General features: G+C 37.5%; 1 protein-coding gene across 3 annotated transcripts in view; it reads right to left on the bottom strand.

The window, feature by feature from the left end:
• The window catches only part of dmd (dystrophin), a 432308-nt gene that overhangs the window by 24621 nt on the left and 384665 nt on the right, over nt 1-23022 (bottom strand). For all 3 annotated transcript variants that reach the window (XM_059327929.1, XM_059327930.1, XM_059327928.1), the window contains 6 exons: nt 11961-12022; nt 11049-11123; nt 7085-7286; nt 6882-6967; nt 5793-5950; nt 3545-3711 (listed from right to left, as the gene is read on the bottom strand). In XM_059327929.1, coding sequence (XP_059183912.1) covers nt 3545-3711; nt 5793-5950; nt 6882-6967; nt 7085-7286; nt 11049-11123; nt 11961-12022 — 750 coding nt within the window. The remainder of the gene's footprint in view (nt 1-3544; nt 3712-5792; nt 5951-6881; nt 6968-7084; nt 7287-11048; nt 11124-11960; nt 12023-23022) is intronic.

Here is a 23022-nt window from a genome sequence, read left to right as displayed (position 1 = left end):
AGGCCGGGACAGCGGATACGTCAATTTGTAGTATTTGTAGTTTTTTCCACCTATTTTCAGTCTCTTGGCCAATGAATTGCATCAGAATACATGTGGGAGTGTCGCAATGCATCATGGGACTTTTCCAGAAATTTGAAATCATGGCGGAAGAAAACTATAGCGGAGGGAGCTCAGATATAACAGCTATAAGCTCTCAAATACTTTTTGAATTTAATTTTTATCTGCTACAGAGGCTGAAAAATCGATTATTTAGTAGGAAGCGTTGACACTTAATTTCCAGAAAAACTTCAGGTTTTAGGGGGTTATTTTAAAATATGTCACCCACAGATTTTACAGGCATTTTTTCCAGGTGTTTCAGGCCTTAATGGGTTAACTACAACGTAATTGATACAGGCTAGTGTTAGCAGGCTAGCGTTAGCAGGCTAACGTTAGCGTTAGCAGGCTAACGTTAGCTTAAAAAAGGCTGACAATAACATATTACGTTCAGTGTTAATAAGAACGTAATAGCCCTCCATAGCAACCAAGACAGCACAAATGTGTGGTACCAGTCATGTTTGGATGCTAAAGTAGGCTCGTAAAGCCTGGAGCAACATTTGTAAAGAGACGATGTAGTCCGTCATTGTTGTTATTACACTGGCAGACAGCGGGGGTGTATACAGTGAGGTAATTACGTGGCTCTTGAGCCTGTGGAAAAGCAAACAGGTTCTGAGAAGGTTGCAAATTGTGTTTTTAAAATGGTAAATTGTGTATTTGAATATTTATGAAAACTGGCTTCCCTAAACAGTGGAATTATAAATTGGGCATGGCCGGAAAACTCTGATGATGTAATTCCCTACAGTGGCCACTTTATTGTAGGGAGACGACAACATTTCACAGGGATAGAATGGTTAAACTGTGATTTCAAGTCTTTAGTTTCTCCTGTGCACTAGACAAAAAGACAGCATGACTATCAGCTTTTCAGTCTAGGGAGCTATTAAACTGTGTCTGATTTTGTGACACTACTGAGAATCATTCCATCAGGATTTCTAAATCCTCTGGTGTACCGTTAATACCGCACACGCCTACGTGAGAGCATGTTTTGAAACTTGACCTCACTGTATAAAATGAGCTGCTGTCACTTTTAGGACAATCAGAGCTCACGAAACTTTACAAGCACAAACTAGAGACCTAGAGCATTCACATACTTGATGCCGCCCACCAAATGAATGATTACTAATATGTTGCGATTTATTTTGTTTTCTTATTTTATTTCTTTTTCTCTGCTATATCTGTAGCCGGATGATTCTTCCTTTTAAATGTTCTCTAATGAAATGATAAATTATAAGTGTATACAGCTGATATGGACACTATAGACATTTGAATTAATGATTTTTACAGTATAACATTTGTCGGGTAAATATGAATGTAGAATTTTTTAACAGTATTGCATGTATGTATTAATTGAGTTTGTTATTGTTTTTTTTGTGTGTACTGTTTTGGTTTATGTTGTTTGTATGTCATGTTCTATGTCTTTTTAGGGAGCCCAGGAAGACTAGCAGTCGCCAAGGCGTCAGCTAATGGGGATCCATTCAATAAACAATAAACAATAAACATATATAATATGTGTTGGTATGAGTGCGTCTTGCATAAAAACCAACTCCCCTGTAACATCTATTTGCCAATTCTCAATACAGCCTCTTTGAAGAGATGCTGAAGCTTCTTGTTTGAAATAGCTGGTTATAAAACCTCGCTAGGCATCGTGATGAAGAGAAGCACTTAGTGGAGCCAACCGCTGAGCCAGAGAGCCACCTATTTGTTCCCAAGTGTATGAAAATGAAAAGTCACATTTATTTTCTCCTATTTAAACAAAGAGACACTACAGGGACAAGAATGCTTACTTCTTCTTCCTATCTCTCTATGATTAGACAGAAGTAGAACTAAAAGAAAATACAGAATATATGAATGCGCTACACTGAGGACTGATATATTAAAACCAGTGTGCTGTTAAATTTGGTTCAAGTCTCCTGACGATGGAATCTTAAAGGTTCAGTGCTGCACCACAAAAGAGCATAGTTCTGGTTTGCTTTCATTTGGGTTTAAATGAAAATGAAATGAGTTTTGAGTTTTATTGCCCTCTGTGTAATGAGATGAAGAATATAATGCTCTACGGCAAAATGGCTCCAATTCTGCTAATTTCTTTTGATTAGATGTTCAGATGTGCAGCTCAAAAGGTGTATTACACGCGGAACATTCACCTTTAAAGCCCGAGATAAAAACAGTGAATTCTTTAACCCTTCATCAGGCAAAGAACTATATTTGGAAACTTCAGGTAATATTTCGAGAAAAAAGTTGCAAATTTACTAGAAAAAAAGTTGCAGATTTAAGAGATTTAAAGTGGCAAATCTGTGCGAAAAAAGTTGCAGATTTACGAGAAAAAAGTGGGGAAAAAGAAACTTTTTTCTCCCAGATTCACCACTTTAACCCTTAATAGGACACTCATTGAAATAATTGCAAATTCCAAATTTCAACCCTAGAGAATATTGGAGGATATTACATACTGCCAGAATGTGTAAAAAAAACAAAAAAAACATACGAAAAAAAATTTTGGGAAAAAAGTTTACGAGATTAAAGTGGCAAATCTGCGAGAAAAAAATGTGCAGATTTATGAGATTTAAAGTGGTGAATCTGGGAGAAAAAAAGTTGCTTTTTTCCCCCACTTTAAATCTCTTAAATCTGCAACTTTTTTTCTTGTAGATTTGCCACTTTAATCTCGTAAATTTGCAACTTTTTTTCTTGTAGATTTGCCACTTTAATCTCTAAATTTGCAACTTTGTTTCTTGTAGATTTGCCACTTTATTCTCGTAAATTTGCAACTTTTTTTCTTGTAGATTTGCCACTTTAATCTCGTAAATTTGCAACTTTTTTTCTTGTAGATTTGCCACTTTAATCTCGTAAATTTGCAACTTTTTTTCTTGTAGATTTGCCACTTTAATCTCGTAAATTTGCAACTTTGTTTCTTGTAGATTTGCCACTTTAATCTCGTAAATTTGCAACTTTTTTTCTTGTAGATTTGCCACTTTATTCTCGTAAATTTGCAACTTTTTTTCTTGTAGATTTGCCACTTTAATCTCGTAAATTTGCAACTTTTTTTCTTGTAGATTTGCCACTTTAATCTCGTAAATTTGCAACTTTTTTTCTTGTAGATTTGCCACTTTAATCTCCTAAATTTGCAACTTTTTTTCTTGCAGATTTGCCACTTTAATCTCCTAAATTTGCAACTTTTTTTCTTGTAGATTTGCGACTTTAATCTCCTAAATTTGCAACTTTTTTTCTTGTAGATTTGCCACTTTAATCTCCTAAATTTGCAACTTTTTTTCTTGTAGATTTGCCACTTTAATCGCGTAAATTTGCAACTTTTTTTCTTGTAGATTTGCCACTTTAATCTAGTAAATTGTCAACTTTTTTCTCAAAATATTACCTGAAGTTACCAAATATAGCTCTTCGCCTGATAAAGGGTTAAGGCACATTTGTGCTGTGAAATGAAAAGGTATTGTGCTGTACTGACCTGAATCCTATGATTGGACACTCCTTGCAGATGTTACACTTGGCCTGGTGCTTGGCGGTCTCGGCAGCAGCCACGCGGTGCAGGACCGGTAACCACACCATGGACTGGGGCTCCAGGCGCATCCAGTCCAGAAACATGGCGGCTTCTAGCTCAGGTTTGTTGTTGGCCTGAGGAGAAGAAGATGGTTATGGCAAGCATTGTTTGCAAATAAACCAAAAATAAATACTTTCAACAGGACATTAATTAAAAATACATTTTTGGAAAGATTTTTTCCCTCATCTACAGGTACATCTCAAAAAAATGCAGTATCATGAAAAAGTTAAATATTTTTTGTCAATCATTTCAGAAAGTGAAACTCATACATTAACGCCGTATTAATGCAGTAATTCATGCAAAAGGAGCCCAACCAAGTATTGAGTGTATTAAAATTAAGATACTTTTCAGAAGCCTGACATTTGTGTTTAAAATATCCTTTTTTTTTAAAAATGATCTTATGTAATAGTCTAATTTTCTGAGATGCGTAATAGATTCTCTATGCGTAATGAATGTATGAGTTTAGTTTAGTTTAGATAGTCATAAAATCACCAAAAAAGACACAGAATTACCAAAAAAGACACTAAAATGATCAGAAAATGACAGAAAATTACACAAAAAGACACAAAATTAGCAAAAAAAGACACAAAATGACCAAAAAAAGACACAAAATGACACAAAAAATCACCAAAAAAAGACACAAAATAAAATAAAAAAAGACAAAAAACACACAAAATTACCAAAAAAAGATATTAAATGGCCAAAAAGACTAAAACACATGAACACTTGGAGACACAGTGGAGACAGAGTTGACTTCCAAAATGATTTGGCGACCCCCAGAAATCATCTTGCGGGACCCCAATTGGGGTCGGGACCCCAAGGTTGAGAATAGCTGGATTAATCCACCACTGAAAGTAGTCTCTAACAGATTTCTGTTGCTCTAAATTGAGGAATTAGAATGAGGAAAAAGAAAAATCAAGGTATTGGCTCGATCCATTTCTTTCCTATTAGAAAAGCTGAGTCCTAAATGAGCAAAGAAAAAAAATTGGATTTGGGCAACTTTTGCCCAACAGCACAAAGATCTGGAAGTTGGTCCCTTTTGTCAGATTCTATTAGTTTGGGCAACATGCCGGATAATTGGCGTCAATCTTGCATGGCTCGAAAAACCATTATACTCCACCAATCCCTCTGTTGGGTCTGTTCTGACAATATCGATCCTGGTTAGAACACAATTTATTCTGGTCTTAGTCTAGAGGGCTCATTAAACACTGTTTTGGGGGTCAAGAGGACAGAACTACTGATGTTCTTTGATAAACCATGTGACAATGTCGGTCGATGTATAAATACTGTTACTTCTGCGTCAGTCTGGGTTCTAAAGCGTTCTTTCATTGGTGCAGGGGTTATAAAGTTGTTCCTTTTCACTAAAGACCTCTAAAGCACACCAGGAAGCCAGAGCTGGACGGGCCTGTCAGAGTTCTGGTTACTAGGCACCGCACAGCTTCACTACAGGCTCAATGGTTGCTATTATTGGTCAATTTCCACAATATTCTCCTGACTGAGCAGCACAATGGTTATACTTTCACAATACGTTTAAGGAAGAGAGCTAAATTGGGTGTCCAAAGTCAGAACTTTAAACATGAAAATGTGGGATCATCTTTTGGAGATTGGGGATAATCCAGTCAGAGTGCAATAACTAGAATCCATTGAGGAAAAAAATATGCAAACACTGGATTTTCTGCTTGTTTTGCTATCAAATGTTGAGAAACACATGAGAAAAGTTTCCTTTCCTTCGCTTCTCTGTGCTGTAACACTTTATCATTTAAACAGATATGTGGTGTTCATTCAGTCCGATTTGTTTGTGAGATGTTTCCATTCCAGCAGAATCTCTGCAACTGTCACAGATCCTTTTTTTATCCCATGCAGGCTGTCATTCACACTCTTATTCTCTGGCACTGTTCACTGCAGTCTGCCATGCACCCGTTTCTCTTGTTTCTTTCCTTGGTCTCAACAACGGTTCACCCTGTAGCTTCTGTAAATCTCAGGCAATTTGGTAAATATAGCCTTCATCAAACAGACATGTGGACTATTGTTCTGTAACTGTTATTAGTAATCACTAATAATAATTATGGCTGCCGAGAAGTCTAGAAAGTCAAACCAGACCACAACTCTCAGACAGCAGTGTTTGAGTGTTTGAGTGTTTGAGTGTTTGACGTACAAACTGGAAGCAGCTGCGGACGGACGGTTCGATGTTGGAGCCGCCAAAGGAAGCGACCTCGCCGAGCTGCCGGGGGATCTGGATGGAGTCGTGGAGGAGGAGGCCCAGACGACGCTGGTCACAGAAACCTGTTGCACTGGCAACCTGTCTGAACAAGACTGGAGAGCATGGAGGGGGAGGGGGAGGGGTCAAAACAACCAGACACACATACATTCTTGGTTTCTGACCCTAATTTTCAACTTTTTTTATGCAAGTTTTCCTTCCTACCTAAGGTTTTCCTGAATAAAGTAATGTATGGCACTTGATGCTGAGCACTATAATAAGGCCAGTATCACAAATAAAGGAGAGTCAGGCATCCCAAAAATACTTTAAGGCAGGGGTGTCAACCAAATTTGGCCCGCAGTGTAATTTTATTTGGCCCGCGAGGCAATACCAAATTATTATCTTATTATTGTACTATAAAAGCTGACCCGCCGGTATTATACGGCGCATTGACAGCTAATACTACAAATCCCACAATGCCCTGCTGTTGTTTTGGCGCGTCAATCAGGACAGGACCCAGAAACGCTCCTCGGTGACAGTCGTCATAGCAACCTCAAGCTAGAGCTGTCTCCCAGCTACCCCTTCCCAAAAATGGAGAAAAGAAAGGCAGAATTTATTAACCTGTTGAAAAAGTTTATTTTGATATTTAAATCAGAAGGATGCAAATAGAAAAGAGGCATACGATTTTTATTTAATAAATTAATGACATTGATGTGTTTTTTATTTGAAATTTGACTTTGCATGTCTGCACTATTTAGTTATATATTGTATGTTTATAAGCGTTGCTGGTTCCATATTTAATGTTAAAGCAAAACATGTTTGGTGTATATTAAAAGGTTTATTTGTTCAATGTTGGCCCGCGATTTTATTCAAGTTTTAAATTTTGGCCCATTGTGTATTTGAGTTTGACACCCCTGCTTTAAGGGTTTATTAACTGGGCAGTAGCACTTTGAACCAGTTGCAAATGAGAAATGGTAGCTTATAGTAGAATCTTTAAAGTAATCCGGTACATCATCAGCATAAGGTGTGAGTTTGTGTGTTACTTACATCTGTATTTATCCTCCAGGTGAGCCTTGCAGAGTGAAATGATTCCAGTTTTGAATGACAAAGTCCGGATCTTTCCGGTGCGACCACTACCAATTGACAAAACAGTGAATGTCAGAGAATCTCACTGAAATGAGTGTAAATCTTAAATTGTAAATCTCTCTTATTTGTGCGTGCGTGCGTGTGTGTGTGTGTGCTGCACGTACGTGTCGTAGACGTTGAGCAGCCAGTTGAGGCACATGTCCACGGACAGTGGGACGTTGACCAGGTGGGCGTGGCTCTGCTCCAGCCGCTGGTACAGGCTGGTCAGACAGGTGACCAGCTGAGAGATGTCCAGCAGCTGCTCGTTCTGCTTCAGGCCGTGCTGGTCGAACACCTCGCACGCCATCGGCATGCTCAGCAGGTCCACTGCACACAGACAAGACACAGGAGAGGACTGGTAGTTAGCACACACACACACACACACACACACACCAGCATCATCACCTGCAACAGGAAGTTTTCACACTGTCACAACCAATGTTATAATAGTTTTGGATTTTTCATTAGTTTTAGTTTTAATTTCGTTGTGAATTTTTGTTTTCAAATTCAGTTAGTTTTTAGAGTGAGTTTTATAGTTTTGGTTTAGTTTTTATTTTTTGAAAATGCTTAGTTTTAGTTTAGTTTTTATTAGTTTTAGTGTTTGTTTTTGTAATGGGCTATGTGTTGGGTGCCAGATTCAAATAGATCATAATAAATGTTTCCTTTATTTCCTTTGGTTTATCATCTCAGCCCTAATAAGGTTATTAACTCTTACAGTTCTGGGTGTTTTGAATTTTGGTTCTAGTGTAAACATCCCAGTCTCAGTAAACATATTTACCATGTGTTGCATGTTCAAATAGAAACACTGAATTATGAATGAAAGAAGTTGACAAAAACGAAAAAACTAAGGACATTTCCACTATAATTTTAGTTAGTTTTAGTTAGTTTTGTAACCAAAAATAGTTTCAGTTAGTTATCGTTTTTTTAAAAACTCTAGTTTTATTTTTATTTCAGTTAACAAAAATGTTTTTTCAATTCTAGTTTTCGTTATTTCGTTAGTTTGTTAGTTTTCGTTAACTATAATAACCTTGGTCACAACTCATGTGGCTAAAATTGGGCTCACACACACACATTCTGGTATTTGTTACCTTCTTAGGACCACCACAAAATGCCTACCATTTTAGGACCACACTTTGTAGACATAGAAACGTATGAATTACACCCCTGAACTTGAAAAAAAAATCTATTTTATTAATAGCACCTTTTTTTTTATACCATACTTGTTATGTCCGTTTAAAAATAAAGAACCATTCTACACACAGACACACACACACACACACACACAGCTGAGTGTGCCCTCACACTACCCTTCAACCAGACCTGCTGGGTTAAAATTGTCCATGTTCTGAGTGTCCTTGAGCTTAATGCTTCACAAGGATGGTAGAGAGAAGGCAACCTAACTCCAGGGATCAATAAAGTATCACATTATTCATCTTTATCATTCATGAAGTCCACTAAAGGACAGAGAGGTCAAACACTCCTCAATGATCCTGGCATGGTCAATGAGTCCTCTGAAGGCAGAATATGCAGTGTGATGGAATGAAGGCAGCTAATTACACAATTACACTTTTTTTTTTTTTTTCTCGGGCAAGAGCTCCGATTTCAATCTGCCAGCCGTAACTCTCAAATGCCATCTTGCAAATTTGCTGTTTTGCAAATTTTTTGACTCACAAAAACTGTGAACATTTGTTTTTGGCAGGCCTTCCCTGTTTTCCTCTTCTGAGAACATAAAACATGGTGGACAGCATGAAATAGGAAAACAGAATGGATGTTGATGAACAGGGCTTTAAATTTGAATTCCATTTTTTTTTGCCAAAACAGGAAGCACTAGCTTTCTAATGTTGCTGTGTCTCCAGCAGAGACACATTTAGGAGTTCACCTGATGAATGCAAGTACAATAATCAATCTCTTTGCTTTACTTAGTTCTCCCCTTAGTCCTGAGGGAAAGCTCTGTCTCTTTAGCTGCTCAATGCTCCACTATGTTCCTTAAATGTGTATGTGTGTGTGGTGTTTGTGGCATTCAGCCAAAATCGATCAAATTCGCTTTTTTTTTATACTTTATAGCAAGGCTTCTTACTTTCACAACCATAATAAGTCATTTCGTTTTCTTTATAATATTGTACCTTGCATTTTGTTTCCCCCCTTTTTTTCAAGGTATATATTCACAAAGTAAATAACAAAAACATAGGGTAAACAGACAAACATATATACAAGGCAAACTGGTATTCCCCAAATGAGGATCTCTAAGAAAAGAAATAAACAACAAACTAATGACACAAAACAAACAAACAAAAAAAAGGTAATAATATAATGAGAAAATAAGCGGTGGTGCATGCATGCGTGTTCATGAAGCTGTGTGTGTGTGTGTGTGTGTGTGTGTGTGTGTGTGTGTGTGTATGCATGTGTTAGTGTTAGTGTTGGTGTGGGGACCATTTAGTTCATCTCCTTAATTTGATTAAATATTTCCACTGTTTTTACCAGCCTTTCTTTACAGTATAACCTGTTCCCTATAACATATATATATATATATATATATATATATATATATATATATATATATATATATATATATATATATATATTTGTTCCCTATTTCTAAAAGTTATTCTTTCCATCTCTAAACTTTGTTCTGCTGTTAATAGCCATGCTCTTAATTTTGGTGTATTTGATTGTTTCCATGCTTTAGTCACCTGCTTCAGGACGGTTACTCTCAGTAAATTAAAAAAATAAATGTCCTTTGCTCTTATCTTCCCTTTTAAATAAATACCTAACCAATGTTGTACCTGCAAAGGTTCTTTAAACTCAAAAATTTCCTCAACTCCTTCCCAAATTCGCTTTTTTTGTTTGTATCGTTTTTGAGCATGCCTTTAACATGGTTTTCCCACCATAAACAGGAGCTTACTGGACTGGAGGTTGATGAGGATTTGGATGGAGTTGCTTTCATATCTAAAAGTTTACTGGTGGTCCAAAAACCATGAGAGTAGACCAAGGCTATTATAGTTAACGAAAACTAACAAAATAACAAAAACTAAAATTGAAAAAACATTTTTGTTAACTGAAGAGTTTTTTTTAAAAAACGATAACTAACTGAAACTGTATTGTGTGGTTACAAAACTAACTAAAACTAACTAAAATTATAGTGAAAATGTCCTTAGTTTTCGTCTTTGTCAACCTTTTTTATACATAATTCAGTGTTTCTATTTCAACATGTAGGAACACATGGTGAATATGTTTACTGAGACTGGGATGTCTACACTAGAACCAAAATACAAAACACAGAGAACTGTAAGAGTTAATAACCTTATTGGTGCTAAGATGGATAAACCAAAGGAAATGAAGGCACATACCCATTACAAAAAAACTAAAACTAATAAAAACTAAACTAAAACTAAGCGTTTTCAAAAACGAAAAACTAAAATAAAACTAGAAAACTCACTCTAAAAACTAACTAAAACTAACTGAATTTGAAAACAAAAATTGACAATGAAATTAAAACTAAAACTAATGAAAAATCCAAAACTATTATAACCTTGGAGTAGACATTAAATAAACAAAAAAATGAAAGAAAAGAAAGAAAACCACACTTCTCCTTTAGCAATGTCAATCACAAAACCTGTTAATTTGTATTTTTAGAAAGCCTCCTTAACATAAATAGTGCTTCCGTGTTATATAGCTGCAGTTGGCCATAGCCCTTAAAACATATCACACAGCCTGTAGGCGGCTCACACTCTTCAGCTCCACCGGCCAGAGACGAGAAGGATGAGTAAACAGATACGGACACACACATGCTGACTGTCAGAGCAGAGAGGCCAAGATGGTAGAAGTGGAGAGAAGAAAAGGAGGAGGAGGAGGAAATAAGGATGTGCAAAGAAAGAAAGAAAGTGTAGAAAAGACTGGGAAAGAATGCGGCAGCAAATGAGGTGAATTAAGAAACAGGGACAGGGAGAGAAACGAGTGAGTGTAGGAGGAACGCTGAGAGGAACTCATGATGACGAGTGGACTTGACGTAAGAGACAAACAGGCTATATGATGTACAGTATATATAGGTATATACAGGACATGTAAAGTATATATAGACAGAGTACTTACAGCAGAGAGCCTTCTGCAGGCGCCTGAGCTTCATGGCTGTTCGGTAGGCTGAGAATCGAACATTGTTCAGGTCGGCTGAAGGAAGAAAGAAGAACGAAGACGAGTTAGAGATGAAGACGAACCAAAGCTAACGAGTGGAGAACATGAGATTGTCCCTCATGCTGCAGATATACACTACCGGTCAAAAGTTTTAGAACACCCCAATTTTTCCAGAATTTAATTGAAAATGATGCAGTTTAATGTCTCAGTGTACTCTGAAATTAATGCACATTTGCAACATTTAAAATTCTTTGTTGAGCATGATAGTGTTTTGAAAGTAAAAAAGAGATTCAAAATCACATTTTATGTTGGACTAAATGACTAAAAAAAGACACAAAATGACCAAAAAAAGACACCAAAAGACACAAAATTACTAAAAAAAGACACCAAAGGACACAAAATTACTAAAAAAAGACACAAAATGACCAAAAAGACACAAAATGACATACAAAGACATGAAAAGAATTAAAAAATGGACAAAATAGCCCAAGACTCTATAGAGTTAAGTTGTTAACCCATTTCTTGTTCCCTGAAAAAGGCCTACTTGTATAATTCTGAAATGTACGTTATTTTTCAGTTTTGGTTAAGCTTACCTTTTTTTATTTACCTCTGGCAGTTCACCACTTACCTTTGTACCCTTTCAAGCTGTTCATTTGACTTGAACTGCTTGAATTTCAATAAAAAAATGGAAAAATTGGGGTGTTCTAAAACTTTTGACCGGTAGTGTACGTCCACGTCCTCTTTCAGTTTGTATCTTTTCACAACATCTAGCATTCGATCGTGTTTTGACAGAGGACTGCACTTCCTGGTTTGATTTCAACCGAACAGAACATCAACATGTCACTACAAAGTGTGTGAGAATTAGCATCTTACCCAGAGACTGGTAGAGCTCGGCCATCTTGGGATGGTCCCAGCATGTTGTCTGGGTCTGGTGGCTGGAAAGGGACAAAAAGAAATGGAAAGGTCAGCTGCCAAGTTGATCAAACAGATCCTCAACCTACGCAAAGCTCCCATAAATGGTCTCCAAGACATTAAGCTAAGCTAATGTTAATGCTAGCCTTCCAACATACTGATAATGACATGCTAATATGCTGATGTTTAGCACATTAGCATGCAAACATTTGTTAACTTGCACAAGACACAGAATACAGCTGAGGCTGATAGGAGTCTTATATTGTCTTGGTATGCAGTTTTAAACCAAAGTGTTGGAGAAATTAAAATGTTTAACCTGATAATGGTTCAATAGGTAAGGTTATGGCATCAGCAAAGGTATTAAAACATTTTGTGGGGCATGGTTGTTTGAACCAAATGCAACCAGTCCAATAGTTGACATTTTCAGGGACCATGACTGTCTATACATATCATTTGGGCTGGGCAATATGGACCAAAACTCATATCCCCCTATTTTTAGGCCGAATGGCGATATACATTGATATTTTAAACAAAACGTGTTTAGTTTTAACTCGACGTCACAATTAATCATCATCAACCCATTTTATTTAAAGACTTGATCAAATTAAAAACCTTGCCCCTTTTGAAATAATTTGTTTAAGGCATGTTTTGCAAACATCGTTGTGTTGCTCTTCATCTGCAATCTGAAATCCAAAATGGTCGCAACAAATAGCAGTTCTAAATTCAGGGAACATCAAAATACAATATATATCAGTATGGCGGTATTGTCTCAACAACATATTTTTTTCTAAAATATATCGGTATAACTTGTAATACCGATATACCGCCCAGCCCTACATGTCATTCTATCCAACATTTGTTGAGAATATTGGACAATTGAGCAACACTGCTTCACTAGAGTCATGCTAGTGCCGACATGGACTTTTTTTAAAAATGTGAAACTTTTACCAATTTCCATTTTTGTGAGCATATAACAACTGCTGCACTGTAACTTGTGCTATGATAGAATGGTGTGTGAATGTGCCAGGAATGTTTTAATTATTTAGCATGACTTTATTAAAAGTAAGAGCAATGAAAGTGGTAGATGCTACCGCTAAGTTCTGAATCATTTTTTTAATCACTCACTCTGGGCAAAAAACATGAGCCAAGCATTCAAATTGATCATCACCGAATTACAATTAAACTGACGAAACTGGTAGAAATCAATGGATGCAGATGACAGATTGCTGGTTCCACTTAAAACACAAAATGCAAAATGGGTTGCCAATTAAAGTATAATAATAAACTGAAGCCATTTCCACACAGAGGCATTTGATTAATACTAGAAGTGTTGATGTCAAAGATTGTGTTTTTAATGCATGACAGTTGTCAACCATTCTTCCAAATAATAACAACCCAAAAAAATCCATAAAACTAAATTAATCTAACATTTACCACAATAAAGTTACCAAGAAAACATCCTAAGAGTTCTATTTCTTCAGGTATAGAAGAATGACAGAAGATGTGAATACTGGTTTTGTACAATTGACATGTAAGACAGGAAGATAAATATTGAGACCTGTTCCCTTTAAAACCAGCATAAGAACAATGTGCTAATGATAGTGCTTTCCTCAAAAACCCAAAGGAAATGGAAAGTCCTTTTGGGTAACACTAAAAACGAATCCCAGTCACTGATGAATAAGACCTGCTTCCCCAAAACCCAACCCTCTAAGATTAATCCTGCGCGTTTCTCTCTTCCATCTTCTAATCTTAGAAAATAACGACTAACTACTGGCGCACAAAACCAGACTCCATCCTCCCTGCATCACAGTGATGTGGTCAAGAAAGAGAGGAAGAAAGGGGCGAGGCGGAGGGAGAATCAGAGATATAGATTGCTGCTAAGTCATTCTCTTCTCACAGGAGACTCGGCTGTGCATTTGTGTTTGTTGGAGACCAACAGATGGAGAGAAAAGGGGATATGTGTGCCATTTACGCCTTCAGAATTGCAATGAATGAATGAATGATTATGATAATATTTAGAGAATTTGTGCTTCTTGTTCGAGGTCATTGACCCTCCCATTTATTGAGCTGCTGCCCACCACATGTCAATCCTATATTGCGTCTGTCAACTCATGGGTCACAACTAATTAACCAAGTTAACTTCCTTGTGACCCATCACACTTGGTAAAATAGGCACTGCTGACAACAATTTGAATTTCGCCACAAAGAACAATGAGGTTGTCAGAGGAAATGAAACAGGCCAAAAGAATTCAGAAGAGGACACCGATAAGAAATGGACATGGCTGGATTAACCCCATCAAACCCAAACTCTTCCAACTCTCTGTTCATTGTACAGTTTCCCGCTGGAATATTACCCAGCCCCAGATGTGTGGTGTGACAATTTCATCAAACATTGACGTAGAAATATAAAAAAATGCCAAAAAAATTTTAAGAAAGATGGAAGTCTTGTGAGGCTGAAAAAAATAGGGTAAAAATAAATAGATCCCTAATTGTAAAATGTATCAATTCAAATACCAAAGAATATAGAACAAACCAAACAACTTGATTTTAAGTTGTTTTCCCAAAAAACAAATTCAGATTGGAAATTCAAGTGTGGCACTACATTCTTTACCCTAAATTCAAGTTTTTGGCGTTAAAAAGTGAATAACTGACCACGACTCAGCAGTTTTGTCAGGTTAAATTTATAGTTTGTTTAATAATTTTGGGCGTAGTCACCTTGATATCACCCATTGGTTTTGTGGACTGCTGCTTTAAAGCCAAGTTCAGTATTTTGGCGGTCGCAATATTGGTTTTTTTTGCAACCAGTACATGTACAAAACGGAAAAGGAGCCGGAATTATGCTCAGTCACAAGCTAATGCTAGCACTAGCTAGCACGGAACAATTGTTCTTCTAAATGAACAGCCAAGTGTCTTTTAGTTCAACTGAACATTGAACAAGACTATTTTAAGCAACTGAAGTGTTCCAATTAACTTGGATAAAACATACTGCACTGTGGTAGTTTCTGGTCTTCAGGGTATGTCTCTATAGGGCTGTTCACTTCTTCCCCAATCAAGTTCCAAAGTAAAAGAGAAAGAGTCCATTATTATAACCACCCACCTAAAAATATCAGCACAGTTAAATCAGTACAAATAAAAGTAGCATTACAGGAGTAGTCCAAACTTCCCAACAACAATATACTTGTAATATTTCATGATGTACATTGACCAAGATGTTGAAAAAACACTGCAAAGTTAGGCTATTTTGGTTTATTATATTTTCAAAGCGGTCATGTGACCTCTGACATCATGTTATCTTAATGAAAATAGGCTCTCTGGGTTCCCACGAGTCTCCTCTTTAAACACATGCCAATTTTTTTTTTTTACGGTTTAAGGCAAAAACAACAGTTTTTCTCATGTAGTACAAATTAGCTATTTCCGCCTGCTGTATTTTAATATTTGTGCTACTGAGGTCCCTAAACAGGCTTTGAATGCCATAAACTGGGTATCAGTGGAAAGCTGAGACTCTTGTGGATCCAATGAGTCCAGTTTTCTTCAAGTGGGATGATGTTAGTCATCAGTAGTAGCCACTTCATTGCAGTGAGGACATTTCTTAAGTCTCGACCTCACTGTATAAAATGACCTGCTGTGACTTCTATGATAATAACAGCCTCATGAATCTTTACAATCACAAACTAGAGACCTAGAGCATTCAGAGGCTGTGCAGTTTCCCTAGCTACATTGACAATAAGGTGGTTTCTCAGCAGTTTGAAGAACAAAAGTGCTAGTCATCCAATCGCTGAAAATACAGAAATCTCCAAAATGACCAATGTTTTTGAACCCAAATCTCAGCATGGATTCTTCTATGTTGTTCCAAAGGTTTTGATATATTGATGTTGTTTTCTGGAGGGTTTTTAGACCATTTTTATCCATTCTCGATATGAATAAAATTGCATAATTCAGCCCCTCATGCGTCTAAGAAAAGGTATCAACAGTTGCTGCAGCAACTAATGAGACATAGTTGAACATGGAAATTGACTTCAGATAGCAACATATCAATTTTATGACCCTTTATACACCCTAATAGACTCCATCAATTAAGTCATTTTTATTAGATATTTTGACCAGAACAACTTGACACAGTGCTGAGCTTTTAGATGATGTCCACCATTTCTATATGGCATTTATTGTTGACCTGCTATCTCCCCCTACACATCCACTGCCCACAACCCCCAATTACCAAAAAAAGGACCTTGAAGCTACCTTGAACTAGTTAAAAGTTGTTTATCAGATAAATAGTCTGTTTTTCCATATGTTGCCAGTGCATGTTGAGTATATGTATAGATGCTCTTGAATCACTTTCTTTCTTTCTACCCTACATGTTGCCACTTTTTAATAGCCAACTCTCTCCATATACCCTTCCAACATTCCCTGTTCAATACTATCCAAGTGTCATAATCTGGGCTCTAATGTGCATTAAATGGCATCTTTAAACCCTACTTTGAAATGAAATACCATTTAGAAAACATTAGAACTCCACTTACATTAAATGGCAGCAAAAACTAATTATGTTACTGTATAGCAAAGATCTGATTTTCCTGGTCATTAGTTCCACTTAGCTGCTGTTGTAATAATTATTAGACTAACATGATAAGAAAAAAGTGGACAGCTCATTCCAGCTACATTAATAACAAAGTGCTTCCATTTAAGCCAAAGAAGAGGCGCTCTATGCCTCAGTAAATACGAGTGTCAAGTGGTGTCAGATAGACGCTACTGTAAATGTGATGGTAATGTGCCAGCTGTCTGTTTACATAAAGTTCAAGGAAGCCACATATCTTACCAGCAAGGCAATTGCATTTTTTTGGTTCAAAGCACATTTTAAAAGTCCTTCAGAGGAGACGGAGAACAGAAGAATAGAAAGAAACAGTATATCTACATGACACTTGAAAAAAACAAACTTAAAAAAAAAGATTGCCTTAATCCGACTACAACTGGACAACTGAAGTGCATGTAAACGCGTTAGTCCGACTAATGTCGGAGTTCTCCAACTCCGATTAAGATACCCAGATAATGCGATTGCAATTGGATTTTTACCGGCATGTATGACATGTATGTGTGCATACTCCCACGATGGCGTATGAGCACGGAACAAAAAAATCTAAGAAAGCCGGTCACATTAGCCGGTCGCAGTAGCCGGTCACAGTAGCCGGTCAGTAGCAACGGCACAAAGTGTCAGACTGAGGTCAACCGGAAAGGGAGCCATATTAACCCTCTGAAACAAGGCATATCACCACCCAGTGTTGAGGAGGACACGTTCCTGTCAGTTATTCGATTTTCTCAGTTACATGTAAACTGGGACAAGAACCAGAAGTCCGATTAGACACCAAAATCGCTTAGCTCGACTAAACTGTGCATGTAAACGCACTGACTTGTATGTCAGATGATTACCAAACAGACAATTGCCCTCCCTGCAATCCTGGACATGAGTGGCTTTTTATTTAAGAGTCACCTATGTGTCAATCAATGTGTCGATGAGACTTTGGTCATTAAGTTAAATATAGGACAGTTTTCGGTGCTTGCTAGAATGACATTTTAGAGACATTTTGTTGAATGAGACATATTTAAGACCAAAGACACATTCCCATTCCTTCAGTCCAGGTGTGTGTGATCAGGTGAACAGTAGGTGTGGAAAGTTGGCGAACCACTGAACACAGCAGGTGTCAGTGGAAAAACTTCATGGCGAACAAATCAAACAGGGAAAAAAATAGCCTAACTATTGAAATTAGAGCTGAACATTCCTTCACTGCTCTATAATTCTGGCCTGAGGCATGTTGATACACAACTTGCTGAAAGCACACGTCACACACCTGCAGTTAACCTTTGTCTGAAAAGCAGCCAACTAATAATCCATATGCTGTGTGTTTTTCCCCGCATTGCCCTTGTTTTTCTCTCTCCTGCCTCTCTCCCACACTTCCACTCCAGATAATGAGGAGAAGGGTCCCATGGTGAAGAGCTACTTAAAACTCCTCTAAGCTCAGAGAACTGTGCAAACAGTAGCTCAGTCACTCGGCTCGTCATCAGCGTGCTGCTACAAGCCACTCTGACAAATGCTTCTAATAATCAAGTACACAGTGGTTTCTAACCAACAAGTGTTGCACTTCAATTCCCTAAAGCACCGGAGAAAATCTGACGAGACATCCTTAAGCAAAACAGGTAACTTGCAGCTGTTTAAATCAGCTGCTTAAGCAAAGTAGCATTTCTATTTTCATATAAAACTGAAGTGCTTCAAGTTCCTGAAGGCCCAAAAACAATCACAGAACAATACATGTTATTCTAAAGGGAGAGCTGTTTGATTGAGCGCAGCTGTATTTGGTCGGTATGCTTTGTATTCACATAATATCTTTTAAATTCAAATGGACTTGAATGGCATGAAAAGTAAAACAATAAAGTTTGATATTGTGCCATTTAGTCTGACATCATCTTATGAAACTGTATTAAACTTTGGATTATGTCCGCAAAATAATGTTTTTGCACTTGATTTCATTTCACTTTTAAGACATTAAACTAGACCTACAACATAAATAATTTCAGTCTAACCTGGTCAAAGACATAACTTACATTTTGTTATGATTAGAAAACCTCTAAGGAGTTCAGTTCAACCAAAAAATGGCTATTTTTCGCTACTTTTTCCATAATAAAATGTTCCAGCCCGTATGCAATTTGGTCACAATTCTTTCAAAAACAAATCTCATATAGGCTAATAATGACGAGTGAAAAATAACATTGGCCAATATTTGCTTTTTCAAAATAAGGCTGCGAAACGTAGCAAAACCCTCCCTGATGTGTTTTTCTGTCTCTTGAGCTCAAAGAGAATTCCCCTGAATAGATCAATAAAGTATTGTATTACATGCTTTTTTATTTAACTTCAAATCTCAAATTCCCCACGACTATGTCTGCTCCACCACCCACCTGTCCTCCACACCTTATCTGCTTCCACCACCCACTGCACCTGCAGCCTCCTATCGGAAAGAAGCGATTTGTTTTGAAGAGGAGGATACTGCACACACGTACCAAAACACAGGAAAAAAAACACATTGTTCCAATATGCCAACAAAATCCTGATCTGCAGTCCTACCACTTCCCACCAGATGTCCCATTGGGATTAATGAACCAAAAAAAAACCCAACAACAACACTAGAAAAATTCATATTTCAATTGTGGCCTACAGGAACCAAGCATCTCTGGTTTTGACTCTTTTTTTTAATGGTTTCTGAAAGCCGACACTGTTTCCCTAGAAAATGTATTATGGCCCCAAGACTTGCCAAAGTGTTGATAATGCATCGTAAACTGTCAAAGGATAAACTGGACGGCTCCGACGGAGAATTCAGGGATTTGCTACCTTGCTCGAGGGTGATCTGATCAAAGCTGACAAGCAATGGGATGAGAATTCAACATTAACATCCCCACTCACTATTTCCCAGTGGGAACCCTGACAGAAACCATCAGAGGCAAGAACTGTTACTATCTAACTATCTTATTAAGATTAAACACTATTTAAAACAACAACAAGAAACTGGAGAAAAATAAAATCAAAGAACCTTTGTCTTGTTTTTGGCATGTGTTCTACAAATTCTTCATTACTTAACAGTCAGTTAGGCTCACAATAACAATGATAATATACTGATGTTAATCATGGTTTAGTATGCATCAACATTTGTAAAATATAGATAATAGATCAGCATTGCCATCAATGGAGCCATCCAAATCAGGGTTAAATAGTTGAATAAAAAAGGATTAAATTACTGCATGTGGTCAATGTGATTTGTGTTCCAGGGATAGTTAATGGTTGCTGGTATGCTTTAGTCCCAGTAATACAAACAACAGCTATGTTTCCATTTCAGTCAAATTGGATTTAGTAGTGACATTTTTAAATCTTACAAAGAAAATGTGAATTAGGGACGTTTCCATCAGCTGGTTTAGAGCAAATAAACAAAGCTGCAGTAATGTACTTTGGTCAGTAGATGGCAGTGTAATGTATTACTGTAGGCTAATCCGTCAGTAAACAGAAGAAGTAGAGAGAAAATTACAAAAAGAGGTTGCTAATCGGACACTTTGGCCACCCGTGAAAGAAAGTGGAGAAATATATTAATCCTCACACTGTTCTACTTCTCATTTATTTTTAAACTCAAATGTATTGATCAGGTTTTATTGTATGAAGTCATGAGGAATATATTCTATATTCACAGGGCTTAAAGGTACTAGTATTCTACTGTGATTGATGGTAAATGGCTAAATGAAGACGTTTTTTATATCAATTCATGCATCAATTAACCTCATTCACTCATAATACACATCTACGTAAAAGAGCAGTTTGTCGGCCCTTTCATAGTGACGTTTCATGCCGGGATATTTACGGCTCTGTAACGTCTCGCCTACACTATGAGCGCACCAGAAGCGGGATGCTGGGATCAAGTTATCCACTAATTTTCCACCTCCAGAGGTAGTCACAGAGCAGGAAAGTTGGCGGGAATGTTGAAAGCGAGACCACTATGAACAGGCCATCCCGTCAAGGCGGAAAATTTGATACACACACCTCCCCCTTGGTCCAACAGTCATCCAGTCACTGTTCAGCAGCTGCACAACAACTGAGGCTGCCGTTGCCAACTGTGCACAGCATCCGCTGCTCGTTGTAAACAAACCGGCATGGTAACTGTGCACAGAGTGTCCTGCTGATCGTAAACAAAGTGGCATTGCTAACTGTGCACAAAGTGTCCACTGCTAACTGTGCACAGAGTGTCCACTGTTGATCGTAAACAAACTGGCATTGCTAACTGTGCACAAAGTGTCCACTGCTAACTGTTCACAGAGTATCCACTGCTGATCGTAAACAAACTGGCATGCTAACTGTGCACAGAGTATCCACTGCTGATCGTAAACAAACTGGCATTGCTAACTGTGCACAAAGAGTCCAGTGCACTGTACTGCTACAGAGCTAACTGTGTAGCCTGTTAGCACTGTGCTACTGCTCAGTGCTGCTGCTCTGATTATCGTCTCTTCCCACAATCCTCCACCTCATTCCACAATGCTGGACTGCACTATGAAAGGGCAGAACATGCCTTTGCCTTGGCGGGATCACTATGAATGCCCTAAGGTGAAAAGCCGGTACAGATCTTTCCAGCAATAAAGCGGGACATTTGTGGGACCGCACTATGAAGGGGCCTTATATGTTGACTGTATGTTGGTCATGCTATAGATTTATTTAGTTAGTGTTTATTGAATAATAGAGAACAGATCCATATCTGATCCAGAAAGAATCTAATCACATTATTGATTAAGACATTTTCTCTCCAGGAAATATAAAGACTTTCCTCTGTGCAGCATCACTTTAAGTTGGAGGTCATTCTTTAACAGACAATTAAACGCACGTGCCATCACACAATAACCAGCACACGTGTGAATACACAATGCTACATATGGCACTTAACAGGCAGCTAAATATTACTGCTTATTGCGGTGGTGACATATAGGTGTTTTAAATTATGGATCTGCACAGAGACACAAGTCTCTGCAGTCAATTATGGCTCTTGGATGAAGGATTAAAGGTGGTTTATGGGTAATGGCGATGTCCTCCTCTGCCTATCATTGAGAGTGAGCCCCGTCAGAATATTTCCTGCACACCAGGCATCTTAATGAGCTCAAACAATGGCCTTCAGGGATGTAATGTGAACTAGAGAAAAAGCGGGCTGCAAGGCACCAAAGCCACATAAATCAGCTGGAAATTAGAGGAAGCTGTTTGTGAAAGAGAACTGAGACGCACAGACAAAACCTGAGGGATAACACAGTGTGTAATGTATCAGAATGATTCTAACTATTTTAGAAAGTTGCACTTTCTGCATGTTAATTAAAGATTATAAGACATTTGAAAGGATATGTCATCCTATATCATACTTTGTGGCTCTCAGGCCCCAAGCCAAGTGGTTCCTATTAAACATCTAAATCTGTAAGCAACAACTGCATGGTTTCATTTTTTTGTTGTTAAAAATGCTCAATGACTTCCTGAAACAGCTGAACACTCTCTTTCTTTTCATTTTCATCAAATACTACTCAAACTGGAGGAAATGGAGCATTTATTGGGGACTATTTCCAGTGGCGGATGAATCCACATTTGGTGCTCTAGTTACTATTGTGGCAGTAAGATGATGTATGAAGGATTGAGTGACAAATCACTGAAGTTAATTTCAATTAATCATTTGTTAAAATGGTAAAAAGACAAAAAGACAATTTGCCGTTTTCAACAAGCCCTTTTATGTGAACATGTTGATGGTATTTAGGACATCATTATCATTCTTGGTGTGAATGGCCTTTTAACACAAACTGTTCCATTATGCCGTTCCTTAGCCACAAGCTAACATTAGCTAACCATTAAAGTTGTGGTAATCACAAAAAGCTTCCATTACTTCCTGTCGCTAAACACTTGCAGCTTTCAAAATAAGAGCACAGTCTGGTGCTAACAGAATCCACCACAGATTTTACAAGACTTTCAAAATAAGATGCCTTAAATAAAACATAAAAGTGGGTGCATGCCCCCAGACCCCCAAGGTGGTTATTTTTTTAAATTATTTGCTAATATTCAAGAGTCAAGAGTATTATTTTTAGTTGTATCTATTTATACAGACTAAAAAAAATCATATTTTCTATCTATATATATATATATATATATATCAGTGTTTTGTAATATCGTCAAGAATATCGTTATCGCAAAAATACCCTGAAATATCGTGATAATATTTAGGGCCATTGACATTGAAAGGCTCCAATGCTGTATCCAGTTCATGGTTTTATCCAGCAGAACAACCAGCTGAGCTCCATCTGCAGTATGAAGTGAAGAGCAGAATACCAGTGATGAACTGGTATTTCATCACCTGGCGGGCCTGCCTACCATAAACATTATGCAATGTGAAAAAGAAAAGTCTTCATACTGCAGTGGTTCAACTTTCAACAAAGAGATGATTGAACCTAAATGGAACAAATTAATTCCCAACACATT

Source organism: Centropristis striata, chromosome 24 (assembly GCF_030273125.1).
Source record: "Centropristis striata isolate RG_2023a ecotype Rhode Island chromosome 24, C.striata_1.0, whole genome shotgun sequence".
Taxonomy (NCBI): Eukaryota; Metazoa; Chordata; class Actinopteri; order Perciformes; family Serranidae; genus Centropristis; species Centropristis striata.
This window is presented reverse-complemented; position numbering and strand designations above follow the sequence as displayed.